Source organism: Camelina sativa, chromosome 11 (assembly GCF_000633955.1).
Source record: "Camelina sativa cultivar DH55 chromosome 11, Cs, whole genome shotgun sequence".
Lineage (NCBI taxonomy): Eukaryota > Viridiplantae > Streptophyta > Magnoliopsida > Brassicales > Brassicaceae > Camelina > Camelina sativa.
Genome location: NC_025695.1, coordinates 45412890 through 45428069, shown reverse-complemented (window position 1 = coordinate 45428069; position 15180 = coordinate 45412890). Strand labels below are relative to the sequence as shown.

The 15180-nt window shown below is 38.5% G+C and overlaps 2 protein-coding genes across 2 annotated transcripts in view; both read right to left on the bottom strand.

Moving 5' to 3' along the window:
* LOC104726550 (receptor-like protein kinase At5g59670) overlaps positions 1-1006 on the bottom strand; it is a 6343-nt gene extending 5337 nt beyond the window's left edge. Inside the window, 3 exon segments of the mRNA XM_010445423.2 lie at positions 151-511; positions 513-690; positions 812-1006. Coding sequence (XP_010443725.2) covers positions 151-511; positions 513-690; positions 812-896 — 624 coding nt within the window. The 5' untranslated portion in view covers positions 897-1006.
* Positions 1286-2158, bottom strand: LOC104726551. The gene is made up of 3 exons (XM_010445424.1): positions 2090-2158; positions 1782-2010; positions 1286-1392 (listed from the first exon to the last, which is right to left on the bottom strand). Exons 1-3 carry the CDS (start codon positions 2156-2158, stop codon positions 1286-1288), a joined length of 405 nt encoding a protein of 134 aa, XP_010443726.1.

Below are 15180 nucleotides of genomic sequence, written 5' to 3'. Positions count from 1 at the left end.
TAATATTATCATATTGATCGTCTTAAAACCAAATGTGTGAAAAGCCAGCCCTTGTGTTAAAAAGTGTAAACAGACAAAGGAGGCAAAAGACAAATGAGAAGATAAAGAAGAAGAGAAAAAAAACAGAACAAAACAGAGCAGAAATAAGAGATACCGTAGATGAGGTCCCGACTCTTTATAATATCTCCGATAGAGGAAAGCCAGGGAACCATTCTGAGTTATATAAGAGTTTTTTCCCATTGGCCGTAATTCCAAAGCTGTTATTATCGGTGTAGTATTCCCAGTCTTAACAAGACATATCTGCAACGATTTTGATGTTGGGATGTGTAAGATCTCTACTCGTGTACCATTCACCCTCTTTTGCAAATCTATATTGATCCATAGATTAGGTCCAAAATAAAGATCAAACACCGGGTTACTGTACTGACCATCATAATTTCCATAGAGAAAGGAGGCCCTGATCAAATATTTACGCCCCTTGTCCACACTCAGATTGTAGCAGTTCCGTATTCTCTGGGAAATATCTCAGTGTCAAGTATGACTCCACGTAAGTAATAGAAGTTTCTCGGACTCGACCAATTTTTCCGCTCTGAATGAAGTCTTTGTCTGAAGAGTACCACAGTTCAGTACCAGTCACTTGATAAGGAGACTTATGATCGGCGGGTAGCCCGCAATCCAAACTGATGAACCCTGTTAACAGACATGGTAAACATTAATCATTTAAAAGTTAAAACCAGTTTACTTCTGCGAACCAATATGTACATCTGTACACATGGATGTGTATATATAGAACAAATAAGAAATCTGGTACCTTCTTGGTCTTGAGCTTGAGCTTGAACAATATGAATGATGGCCATAGTTATCAGTACTAACAAAAGCCCAAAAGAACCTTCCATATTTTTCTGAACTCCTAAGGAGAAAAATCAAGAAATTATTGGCTGGCTATGCTGTTGAAGATATACAGCAAATAAATAAAGCAAACCCAAATTGCACACTAAAACAAAGACTTAGGTCAATGGTGAAAATGAGTAAGGGGGTTATTGGATCCTTGATTTTAATGGATTTGAAATCCTTATAAGATTTGGAAATCCACATGGAATCCATGGATTTTAAAATCAAATAATATGGATTTGAAAATCAAATAATGTGGATTTGAAAGTCAAAGAAAGTGGATTTGAAATCCTAGAGAATAGAATTCAAAAGTTATAAAAGAAATAGAACTTATAAAAATAATCTCTCATGTAGCATTCTCAAGTGAATCAGTCCACATGTTTGATGCTATTGTCTATCTCCACTCATTGGCATATTCTCTTTGTTGTTCTTGGGTTGTAAGTACTTTAGCATTATCATCGTCATTAATTTCTTCGACAACTTCTTCTGCACTCTCGATTTCTTCTGGAAAAATATCCGTTCGACAAAACTTTTGCAGAAAATTATGTAAACTGACACATGCAAGTACAATCTCTGTTTGTGTCTTATAAGGAAAAGGAGGTGCGTGCTTAAAGATTGCAAATCGAGATTTGAAAATACCAAATATTCTTTCAACCACGTTCCTTAGGGATGCATGACGATGGTTAAACAACTCTTTTGCATTTCTGGTTGTGAATTTTGACCAGAAAATTCTTGTAGATGATATCTGACACCACGATAAGGAGCTAAAAAGTTTCGACGATTTGGAAATCCACAATCTACTACATAAAACTTTCCTGAAGTACAATAATAATATACAGTCACTTGTCATGTTGAGAAAACATATTTACAATAGGAAGACATGTACATACCTTCTGGAACTGGTAGTCGATTAGTGTTCCTTGTCAAAGCATCATTTAATACTTTTGAGTCATGAGCTGAACCTTCCCATCCACTAAGCACATACATGAATTCAAGATCAAAATTACAAGCAGCCAACACATTTTGCGATATATCACCTTTTCTGTTACGAAAAGAAGGCGCTTTTTTTGTTGGTACCATTGCAAGGATATGTGTACCATCAATAGCTCCAACACAATCCTAAAAAAAAAAAAAAATAAAGTTATATTCTATGAAAGATAATGAAAAAAGCAAAAACATAATTATATGAAAAATATACCTTAAAATACGGATAAAATCTTGTACTTTCTCTAATTTTTGTAGGCACTGTAATCTCAGGCTTAGCCATTAAACTTGGAGCAATTTGATTTAGAGCCCGTAAAACTTTGTGAAAGTTCACACTTGTTGCAAACGATGACCTATTAAAAGTGTCTTTTGTACGACAATACCTTGAATTTTGGCCAACTATAAGAAGAAAAGTTGCAACCATTTCTTCAACACTAATATATTTTGTATCACATAGATCTGTATGCTCTCGGATATGAACACATAACTTTAGAAAAGTCTCGTGATACATTCGATACAACTGTTTAAAATCCGAAGGCTTTTTCTTTTGCATATTTTCTATATATATTTCACCTTCTCTTGTGATCGCACGTCGAATAGAATATTGCAATCGAGGTCGTTGGCATTTTCTCAAATATAGCATTTGAATGAAAATCAAGAGCACCAAGAAAATAATATCACTATCTAACTCGTCATCATGTAATGCATCTTTTTCTCTTTCATCATGGACTTCTTGATACATGTTTGATGTACACCTGTGACGAAAAAAAAGGTGCATTTCCTCTTTGATTTCATATTGGCTCTTTTCCTCTTAGTCCTTCTTCTCTTTATAAGTTGAATTATTTTTATTAGGTGCTTCATGATTTTTTGTTTTCTAATATGGTTGGTTTGCTATTAAACAAAAAATACGTATTTTAATAATTCAATATGGTTGGTTCTCTTTATAACAATACGTAACAACGTTATAGGTTGAATTATTTCTCATTCTTTATCATGTCCGATATTTACGTATTGTTATGTTTGTGCATGAACACCTTTTATGCTTTTTATTATTATCATGTCATTCTTTCTTTCATGATCTTTTGTCTTCTAGTAGGTTGGCTATTACGTTAGTTTTTTTTTCCAAATCCACCCAAATAACTAGGTGGAGACCAAGGATTTCAATCTCTATATTTATAAGTAAAACATATTTTCAAATCCATCCAAATCCAATATGAAATCAAATCCATACTCAAATCTTTAATATTGAATAAGGGGTGATTTTAATTAGGATTTAGAATTCATAGATCCAATAACACATAATTTTAGTAAAGATTTTAAAATAAATGATTGAATAACACATGATTTAACTTGGATTTCTAAATCCATTAAAATCAAGGATCCAATAACCCCCTAAATTTCATGAAATTTTTCTGGGAAACTGAGGATCGGCCCAAGACGAGTCCAAACAAGGGTCAATGTGTTCCCAAAAGAACGCTCCATATTCTCTTAACTCCCAGGGAAAAATCAAGAAACCGATGGCAGGCTATGCTGTTGAAAATAAAAAGTAAATAAATAAAGCAAACCCAAACCATACACTAAAAGAAAGACTTAGTCAGGTCAATAGTGTTTTCTAGTCCAGCAGCTTCACCAAGGGGAGAAGAATGAGCTATAAGAGGACAACATTTACCCGACATCATTATCATGAAGTTTTTTTCGTGGCAAATAATGAGCAGACCAAGAAGCACGTTAAGGAATTAAGGGAGGATCAATTATCTAAGACAAGATCAAGAAGAATTTTGCTTTTCTTTTGCTTAACAGCTCTCACTAATTTGTGACTCCTCCGTAATTATTTTGTTTCTAGAGTATAAGTGAATAAGAAATCACAACCCACATTCTGTTTTCTTTGGTTCTCTAGAGAACTTGATTTTGGGACAAGGTCACATTTGGTGAATTTTGTACATCTGTTTCGTTCCTTGACCAACAACAATATGCATACCATCAATACAAAAAAGGTCAATTCTCAAAAATAGCACAAATTTAAGTTTTTGTTCCAAACCTAGCACACACTCTTCATTTTTCCAGATTTAGCACACATGCTCTAATTAAATACTAAAACCACTAAATTATTAATTATATTATTTAATAAAAACTTCTATTTTATCTTTGCAGAAATTGAGATTTATGAGATCTCACTTTCACCACGACCTCTCATCGGAGAACGATGAACCAGTTACACTAGCAACTAAGCTCAAAGCAAATATCTCAGATCTCTCGCCAATCGATTCTCATCGACGATTGTTGTCACCGTGTTTTTGTCGCCGTGTTCTCGTCGCCGTGTTTGCGTAGCCGTATTCTCACCGCAAATCTGTTCTAGTGTTATCGATCTCGTCGTCTCGTGTTATTGTTTGTGAATTTGATTGATACGATGGAGTCTGTAAAATGAGTGAAAGAAGAGCGAACAAAACCGACAAAGGACACATGAGATTGGGTGGACCTAATGGCTCCAATAAACTAAGGTAACCAATCTTTTATGTTTAGGTTGATTTTTTGTAATTTCTCAAATAGTCATGTTCAATTTCATGTTTTCTTTTTCTTTTTGGGAGCATGAAGCTTGACAGAGAAAGTTGTATCTGTAATTGGTCTCTGATTTGGAGGTGCTTTGATCTTCATATTTTCTAACACTCAAGAGATTTGTTTGTTCGTACTGTTCTGTAGAATGAATAAATGATTAAGTTTGACTAATTTGGCTCAATCTATTAATAGGATCTGATCAAAGGAAAATATACACTTGTTCCTGTAATTTATTTCCAGCAAAAGAGGCGTGTGATTCCAAGATGGTGAAGACATCCTCTCTGAGTGGTAAATCCGAAATGTGATTCTGACTATGGTAATGATACATGTAACAAATGATTGGGTAAGTTTGTCTCTTTAACAAATGATTGTGTTATTTTATTTGTGTGTATTAATTGGTTTAGTTTATAGCATTTTATTGATTGAGAAATTGAATTTGTGTAAAGTTTTTCAAGGGTGCTCAAACGCTCTGTTTCCTCCTTGAATGTCTCACCTTAGTAGGTTTTCATAATGAGGCTAGTTTATAGTATGCCAAAGCAACCTCATTGTAGGTTGAATTTGAGTAAAGTTCGAAGACAATAGTGTAATCCTCTAGCTTGTTGTTGTGAAGTATCATATATGTTCAGAGCATTTGATATGTTTGATTTGAACTGCTCTTAACAAGGACCTTGAATACAAAATTCAGAAATTCATGAAAGCTTTCATGAATTCATGATGACCTTCATAAAAAGCGTCTTTCTTTGTTGCTTCTCTTTGATATTTATGCACGTTTAATCTAATGCACGAGTTATGTGTTGCCACTGACTTTTCCCTAGTAATTTTCTCATTGTGGTTTGTAGAATCTAAAGAAATGATTTACGATGCTTGCACCTATATGTTGAAATACAGAATCATGATGGAACACCTCATTTCACAGGTGAACTCGTTAAGATTCTTGAAGATGACAAGTATCTTTTGGAAGAACAAGTTCAAGCAATCGCAAAGCAATGTATCTGCATACAACAAAAGATGCAAGTTTTCTTTGGACATCTTTAAGGAGTGTGTTGACATTACATAGGACTATCTTTCTTTATTTGTTGTTAGACATGTATGATGGTTGTGAAACATTTTTATATTATTTTGTTACTTGTATAATGTTTCTTCACTATAAGAGTGTCACATGTTTCTATTAAACAATCTAATAGTTGTTGAGGTAACTATGATTGAGTTTGCTACAATTTCTCTTTAATTTCAAGAAATTCAAGAAGGATTTACAAAATTCAGGAAGGATTCCATGATTTTAAATAAAGATTTCTTGAACTTCAGGATGACTTTCCTAAAACGTTTGAATTTCATAATGAACCTAAAGATGACCTTCACAAAAAGTCTGAATATTAGTAAACACCATGATATGCACAAAAAGATATCATTACCCCCTCATTAATGGAGTAATCTTGCACATATTAAGGTAAAACACCAAAAAGAGATTTAAAAACACATTTTTTTAATATTTAGGAAGGATACAGTAATATTTATGAAGCAAAACTTAAAGTTTGTTATAGCCTTCATAAAATATTTTTGGAAGACACAAAATCAAATTATTACTCATATATATCTCATATATATATATATATATATAGATAAAATATCAGAATGTGCACAAAAGAAAATCAAATATACCTCACTAAATGGAGTAATATGTGATACACTCATTTCTTTAGATTTAGGAAGGATTTCATAATGTTTAGGAAAACTTCATTGATATTTAGGAAGATTTTCCTAAATATTCAGAAATCCCATTAATGGTGATGACCAAACTAGATGATCATACTCCGCTTCGTCGGAACAGAAGCTATCAAGATCGTAAAATTTAATAAATAAAAAATTTATCATTTATTTTGTTTTTAAGATAATAATTCACTAATGCTACTTTTGGAATAAATGAGGATGTGTGCTAACTTTGAAAGAAAAACTTAAATGAGTGCTAGTTTAGGGTATTTCTCTAAAAAAGACATTGCCCTCGTATGAATTCACAATGGACGACGAAATGCTAAGAATTTTAATGGTCGTTGACTTGGATCAGTGAAAGATTAGAAGTAGAAAAAGCTTTTAAAACAATGGTATACCTATAAGCTGATTATAACCCAAGAAACATAATTAATATTTGAACTCCTAATCGAAGTGAACTACATTAATTTTATAGTTTCAACGAAAAACCTGTTTATCTGTCTCAGCCGGCATAGGCGGTGGATGAGATTGAGAATCTCCGGTGGCAAAAAACCTTTGACTGGGATGTTAGGCTGCAAGCTTTCCTCCATTCCAATGTCTAAAGCTGATGGGGATCTCCTTAAACCTAATACCACCCACCAAAACCAGACAAAACGACAAGGACTCCCCATAGTTAGTTACTTTCTCTTAAGATATACTCCATATTAAAACACTACAATTCCCAAACGTGGAGAAATTAACGGCGCATGTATAAATAAACATAAACGGAAAATGAAAGCAAAATCAAGCTCTGGCTACATTAAGAAGAGGTCTTTAGTGTGCAATTATAAAAATGGGAAAATGACTGAATACAATATGAGTAAATAATGTAGGAGAATAATCATCCGACATCACAATCAAGAACTTGAACAGCTACATTATCCAAAGAAACATACAAAAAGGCAGCTTGTTTTTTTTAAACACAATTTTCATTTTATCTCACCTGTTATAGTTATCACTCTAGCTAATACATTAAGAATGTTGAGAGAGAGAGAGAGAGAGAGAGAGAGAGAGAGAGAGAGAGAGAGAGAGAGCTGATGAAACAAGCTTTGACAATTTCCATTCACAGAAATTATATAGACAAATCAAAGCTTAAAGCAAATTCTAAGAGCAGCACCGAGGCAAAACGATCAGCGCTGGTTATTATATCCAAAGAGAAGAAGGCATTATCAGAGCTCAGCTTTCAAAACTCGTAAAAGAAAAGACGACGCCATTAGCAGATCTCTAAAACTAGAAGATAAAACCATGACCCATAGAAAATAAAGTTACAAGCTTTACCTACCGCCCATTATTTTTCGGCCGGCGTCGACCAATCGCAAAGCCCAATAGCTGTCGTCGAGAACTCCCGCCGAGGGAGAAAAGGGAACGGTTCTTCACCATCAGCCATTCCCGGCGATTGAAGCGGTAGAAACGCAGCCACTCGCGTTGAGAAATTACCTTCTTTATCACAGATCACTACCAGAACCCATCGTGTTAATGTTTGTTTGGCCATCGGGTTTAACCCATTCTTACTAGGGTTGTATGGGTTTAAGGCGTCTCATCCTTTTATTTTTTCTTTTCTTTTCTTGACATTTTCTGTTTGGGAAAAGTGTTAAGAATGCCATGTACAGTAGATAACTTTCTCGCCTATGCCATTTTACATAACTTGTTTTCCCGCCTGTCACATGGTGTTCAAAAAAAGACTTTTTTACCCTTAATTGAGGGGGCTCGTAAATGAAGCATCGAGAGAAAGATAAAAATTAAAAATAAAAATATTTTTTTATGAAGTGACTTAAAGTTGTAAGACCAGTTAACTACTACAGCTTTTTGACGATTCATTGAACCAATTTTCTCTCTTTCATCGTTACTGTTCTCAAAGATCTCTTTATTTCGCTTCTCTTCAAACATCACCACCGGGAACGACTTTTAGTCTTCGTTCACATTCCGACAACCGCCGTACTATTCCGGGAGCCGCCGAAGTATTACAATCTCAAAGAGATGAATTTCATCTTTCAGACCTTTCTACGGGCCAATCCTACACCTTTGGATCCGGCGACCGCGACAACGGAAGCCCCAGAAACGCTTGCCGAAGTTAAGAACCCCGACAAAGGGTATGATTTTGGATGAAATTGCCATAAATTCTAGTTATTTTGTGTTGTTGTGAGCTTTGCCCTTACTTTCATTCCTTTCAGGGGTCCCTCTCAGATACCCGATCCCGGAATTAGTGAGGGAGATCTTACCGACACCGCCGGACGCAGGTAACTCTGTTGACCAACCAATCGCTTTGATAGACATGAAACTAGTGTGAAGTTTAAGGTAGACTTTATTGCGTAAGGATGTTTTTTTGTCCATTGAGACTGTTTAACTTCTTAAGCGTTAGATAGACTATATTTTAAAAAGTGCTTTCTGTCCACCAAGTTAGGCTATTAGTCGTTGTCCATCTATATTGTGTCTCCTTCCAACTTTTAAAGACTTTTGTAACGGATGAAGACAGTCGTTGTCCATCTATATTGGTTATAACTTTTGTGTCCACCAATTTTTGTCCCGACAGGTGTCTGCCAGATGCTTGCGCTGATGAAGACTCATCTAGGAATCTGCACTCGGAGGACACAAACCAACAAGGAAGGTCGTTATGCCCAACATTTATCTTTAATCATGTCTACCCAAACATAACTATATATTGGATATAACTTTTGTGTCCACCAATTCTTGTCCCGACAGGTGTGATGAAGATGCTTGCGCTGGTAATCCGATTCCTCCCCATTGCAGGCCTGATGAAGACTCATCTAAGAATCTGTCCGCGGAGGACACAAACCAACAACGAAGGTCGTTATGTCCATCATTTTTCTTTAATCATGTCTACCCAAACATTGGTCTATCACCCCCCATTTAATGCTACAATGGTGGATCCGCCATCAATGTTTGTTGTCCACCCAATCAGTACTCTATCAAAGCTTATTTGGGTTCATTGCAGGTCGTGCGAGGTTGCAGAGGCTGCTAATGTTCAGCCATCTTTTTATTGCAATTCCCCCAACAAAGCAGCCCCTTCTTGTATCGGTTCTCCATTGATGGACCACAGTCTGAATTCAATGTATATGTCCACCCACCATTGTCTATCAAACCGTATTTATGTTCATTGTCGTTGATTCCATACAACCTTCTGCCCATTGCAGGTCGGGCGAGGACAGACGATGTTGATGTTAAACGATCAAAAGAAAACATAGAAATGTCAAGGTATATCTCTATATACTAGTGGACTTTCTTCTATTCTGTGTGGACAGAAAACTAAATTCTTCCCATAGTAGGTCGAAGGACAATGATTCAGAGCAAGACTCTGAGGACGACATTCAGGATGACGCTTCCTTACTCCCTTGTAGATTATTCGCTACTAACTGGTATCCTGTTAGAGGTCGGATCAACTCATACTCGAAGCCAGAGTACCTGCTGGATATAGTTCAAGTTTTAGATGGTACGACCGAGTTTGACTGGCTAAGAGCATCCTCTTTTGGTCATCTCTTTCAACTACCGGTCCGCAAAAGCTCCCTCTCTGGCAAACTTGTCCACCAGCTGCTCTGTCGTTCCGTCGTAACCCGCAAACTTCACGAGATGTGGTTTGTGTTTGGTGGCCACCCAATCCGTTTCAGCCTCCGAGAGTTTAGTCTGCTAACAGGTCTCAATTGTAATCCTTATCCTTCACAGTTGCAGACTAAAATTTTGCAAACGCCAGCCGAAGGGGACCAACATTTCTGGTACACTCTGGTTGGTCCAAAAGAGTCGTACTCTATTCGGGACATTGTCCTCATGTTAAAGCGAGACAAGTTGTTGCCTGAAGCAGATAGAATGGATGGACAACGTCGATTACGCCTTGCCCTTATTGTCATTGTTGAGGGTATCGTTGTATGCGACTCGTCCAAGGTTCGAGCAAGCAAGCAAGTAGCAGAGATGTTGAAGGACTTGAACGCATTTGACAACTACCCTTGGGGGAGGAAATCTTTTGAACGGACTATAGAGACCGTCCATGTTGGTTTTTCTAACTGTACTGCTGACGGTTTATGTAAAAAGCTGATGGGGTCGCATACAGCCACACATGGCTTTACCCTCGCTTTCCAGTTGCTGTTCCTACGTGCCATTCCCATGCTGGAGACTTATCTCCCGGAAGCTGACACTGAACTCAGTTTTACACACCGATCTGTAAAACATCTCACACAATTGAAGTCCTTCCACAATTCTAACATTCTACGGACATAGGCGGACCCAAATGTATGTTTAAATGTCCTACACTATCGAGTATGGTCCATCACTATTTTTTTAAATGAATTTCATAATACATGCTTATTTCACAGCTTCATGTGGAGTCTATAATGCACGGCGACGCTGCAATAGACCCGCTTTCGTTCTCCTGGGTTGATGAGGTTGAAGATGAGCGTGTTGATTATATCTGCCAGAAGCTTCAAGACGGACACGTTTTTAAGCCTGATGTATGGACTGGTGGGATGGCACAACTTCCCCTTATTACTTCATCTTCTTCTTCGCAAAGGGTCACTCTGCCATCCAAACCCCCAAAAAAGTCTCCTGTCCCAACTCGTCGAAATCAGAACAAATGCAAAGGGAAAGACCCTGCTTTGGACCCAGAAGAAGATAATGTTGGTGAAGAACGGATGCAAAGGGAAAGACACTGCTCAGGAACTTCTGCGAGAGGTTGACAGGAGAAACAAAGCGCATAAAGCAGAAATGGAGAATAAGTGGGCTGTTGAGAGGTCACTATTGCAGGACGAGATTTATGACTGAATTATCTGTTCTTTGAAAGCAAAAGGCGTTTGCCCAAGATCACCACCGACTTCTGAACCAGATTCTGCGGTAAACTTCAACCAATCTACATGGGGTAATTACGGGACTGATATCTCCAAAATTGTTGCCGACATTAACAAGTCATTCAATGACGGATCAGCCCTAAACCTCAGAGATAATGTTGCGACTTCCGTTCTTCTTCGACTGAGGTACCACCCCCGGAAGTCATTCAATGACGGATCAGCCCTAAACCTCAGAGATAATGTTGCGACTTCCGTTCTTCTTCGACTGAGGTACCACCCCCGGAAGTCATTCAATGACGGATCAGCCCTAAACCTCAGAGATAATGTTGCGACTTCCGTTCTGCATGTTAATTACTAGAGATCTATATTTACTAACTAACTCTCTCAATTTGCTCAACTCAGCAGGACAAGGAAGATTTTCGATGCAGAAATGCTGGTCCGGAAGGAGGCGACGTGGTAAGACAGAAGTCAACCTGATGGACAATAAACATTGGTAGTCAAAGTTTTTATTACTTCCTCTTTTATCTTTGTTGGACAGGGATTGAGCACATCAAGTGAAGAAGAAGCAGACAGGATGGTAATATGTACCCAACCGACACTGCAACAAAGCCTCAACACATATGCCCAGACAATGCAGTAATCAAATGGACCACCTAAGAATAGTTATTTCGTTGTCTACCCATATTTGATACTGTCTACCTGGTCTTTCAGGCTGGTAGTCCTTTAGATGGACCACGGTAGAATAGTTATTTTCGTAGTCCATTCTCACTTCATCTTCTCTATATGCTATTTCAGGGTGGTAGTCCATCAGAATCCCAAAAGAAGAGCATGAGTGAGGGTGACCAATCAGGAGATGAAGTAATCAAAGTGACCCCGGTAAAAATTGGTTGTCCATCCTCGTTAACATTTGTTGTCCACCCCTTTAGCCCTTTTCCATCCTCGTAACTTTTTGTCCATTGCATTTTTTCAGGCTGGTAGTCCTTCAGAATCCCAAATGGAGAGCACGAGTGTTGCTGACAAATCAGGGGATGAGGCCAATATTGTATCACCAGCTGAGAATGAAAATGATGGTGACGACGTAGGGGAGGCAGGGGTAGTAGAGGTAAGACAAATCTCTAATCCATTCCGATGTTATTTTCTGTCCATCATTATAGATTCATGTCCATCGTAAAAATAGGTTGTCCATCCTCGTTAACATTGGTTGTCCACCCTTTCAGCCCTTGTCCATCCTCGTAAGTTTTGTCCATTGCATTTTTTCAGGCTGGTAGTCCTTCAAAATCCCAAATGGAGAGCACGAGTGCTGCTGACAAATCAGGGGATGAGGCCAATATTGTATCACCAGCTAAGAATGAAAATGATGGTGACGACGTAGGGCAGTCAGAGGTATTAGAGGTATGACAAATCTCTAATCCATTCAGATGTTATTTTCTGTCCATCCTTTTAGATTATGTCCACCCTAATGGACTTATGTCCTTTATATTATTTTCAGGCTAATCGTCCATCAGGATCCCAATTGGAAACCATGAGGGATCATGACAATTCTGGTGATGCGGGTACAAGTGTATTAGTTGAGGAGCATGTGAAAGATAAATCGGTTGTTGTAGGAGAGGCACCAGTTCTGTCTGGAGGTAAAATTGAAGGTGGACCACAGATGGATGTATGATTCATAACTTGTCCATTAAGATGTCCCCCCCCTCCCATGTCTACGCCATACACATTGCTTGCTTAATAACAACAAAGAACATTTTGCAGGTTCCCGACAAACCTAATAGGAAGCGGCGTTACCCCACAGCCAATAAATGTCAGAATCCACTTCCAACGAAAAGAACGAGGACAGCCCCAAGGCGATATGGTCAGTGTTCGACTTCTCAATCTAAGAAACCAGCTTCTGAGAGCTCCGAAGATGATAGTTTCATGCCTCTGAAAGCTGTAAGCCGTTCACTGGAGAGAAGGTTTATGGCACAACTAAAAGCGTACCGTAAAAAGTTTGTTTCCAACGTTTCTCTATCTTTTCTTTCTCTCGTTATATCTTACCAACAATATATTAACGAGATTTGTCTAATTGACATCGTCCTCAGGGATTACATTATTGATGGCATCCCTGTCAAGAAGACTTTCTTCATCGAGATTTACACGCCACAACACTGGGTGGATACGCTGGTAAGTGCATTCTACTATCTTACAGAACAACACAAGTCTAGTGTTTTATCGAACCCATTTGTTGAACCGTTGTCCACCTTTGTTTTGCAGCACATGGAAGCGATGCTCAGCCTTCTGTGGAGGCGTTATGGGGATAAGTTGCGGCAAAACAGGATAGTTATTATTGACACGTGGTTCTCTCACATGCTAACCACCGAGTTGCAGCGTTATCAGGAATCGAAGAAGAAAACAAGTTTTGCCTGGAACAACATTATTAAGAACTACGTCAGAGGTAATGTCCACAACCGTGGAACCAACCTTGGATGGTACACCGACGTCGATACTGTTTACCTGCCTATGAATTGGGGAAAACGTCACTGGGTTGCACTTGTTACTCGCTTGAAGAAGGCTCATGTATTGATCCTTGATCCATTAATTGTGCACAACGCCCCCAAGAAGGTTCCCCGTCTGATGAAACCTATCATGGACCTGCTCCCACTAGTCATTAAGGCCTTCGTTGATCCTGCATCTGTTGACTACCCTCTTCCTAACGTGTTTAGCTGTGAAAGAGTTGCGAAGGTTTACCAGAATGACAGGACCGGGGACTGTGGTCCTCTGGCGGTTAAGTTTATCGAGCTCCATTCGCATAAAGTAACGCCATATGGACTAACAGAGGACTTGGTGGACTCCGTATGTCCTACGTTGTTGATATCTCTCACTTAAGCATTGAACTTGTTATGTCCTCCCTGGAATTTGTTCCTTTTGGTCCTTCTTCAGAAGGATATGTACTTTGTTTTTTGGTCGCTACTACTTTTCGTTTTGTTCTTTAAACAAAGGTTTGAAGAGTGGACCATTCTCTATAAAAATCTTATTACACAATTGGCTGTCCTTGCTTTATCTACACAATTGTTTTAAAAGACTACAGCCCTTAAACAACAGCTACAGTGGAAGCCAATCAATCATGTCTCTGTTCCTTGATGGCAGAGCAAACACTGTAAACACCTTCAAAGTCAAACGATAAAGACTACAATGGGCCACCACATCCAACTTCTACGTCATTATTCACCTAAAGCCTAAGAGGATCTCTTACCCATATATTCCACCACATCCGCCTTCCATGTTATTATTCATATAATGGGGCAGTATAGCTACTCTCAACCATCTTCTTCATCTGCATCCTCTCACAATGAGCCTGTCTATGGCACGCCTCCTTCGACCTCTGCTTCTGCCTCGTCCGCATCTTCAATTTTCTCTCGACGTTATGGAGACCCAACATACGGCCTCCCTCGGAAGTGCATTTGTGGTAGTCATCTCAAAATTGGCACCAGAACTGAAGAGCCAGGCATGGGCCGTATGTTTTACGAGTGTAAGAGAAGTGAAGTAAGTCCCTTAGACTTCATATCAGCTCTTTTTGTATCATGCCCTTAGGCTACTTTGCTACCCTAACCAACACTATCCTTTATTTCTCATAGAATGGAGGAGTTCACTTCAGCAAGATGTGGGATAAAGCCATTATGGAGGAGATACACGACATCAATGCCAGGTTTTCAGAAAATGATGACCAGATGATGCGGTACCTCACCTATACCAAACAAGGGGAACGATGCGACCCCCGTACTGTGCTGAAGCGTGTTAACGCCAACGGTGAACAAATCAATAGCCTTCATGAGATGGTCGCAGAGCTAAGCGCCGTCTACACTGATTTCCGGGCATTTGTTCAGGGATTCCAACCCCCACCCCCCAGAAACCCAAAGTTTGAGCTTGCTCTTATTTTGTCAACTGTTCTCGCCCTAATTGCTTTCCTCGTCGCATTCGGCATGTCCATCAACAACTACATAGGGTGATTTTGTCTTATGTTCTCGCCCTAATTGCTTTCCTCCTCGCATTCGGCATGTCACATTGTATTAGCCTTATCATGTTGTCTATCTCCTTTTTTTTTGTAGTAGACTTTTCATGTTTTCTATCTACTTTTGCTCTGTAGTTGTCTATCTCCTTTTGATTAGGAACCTATATGCACTTTCAAACTTTTGTCCACCTACCTTTTGTTGTGACTATCAATATGGTTGTATGTATACCT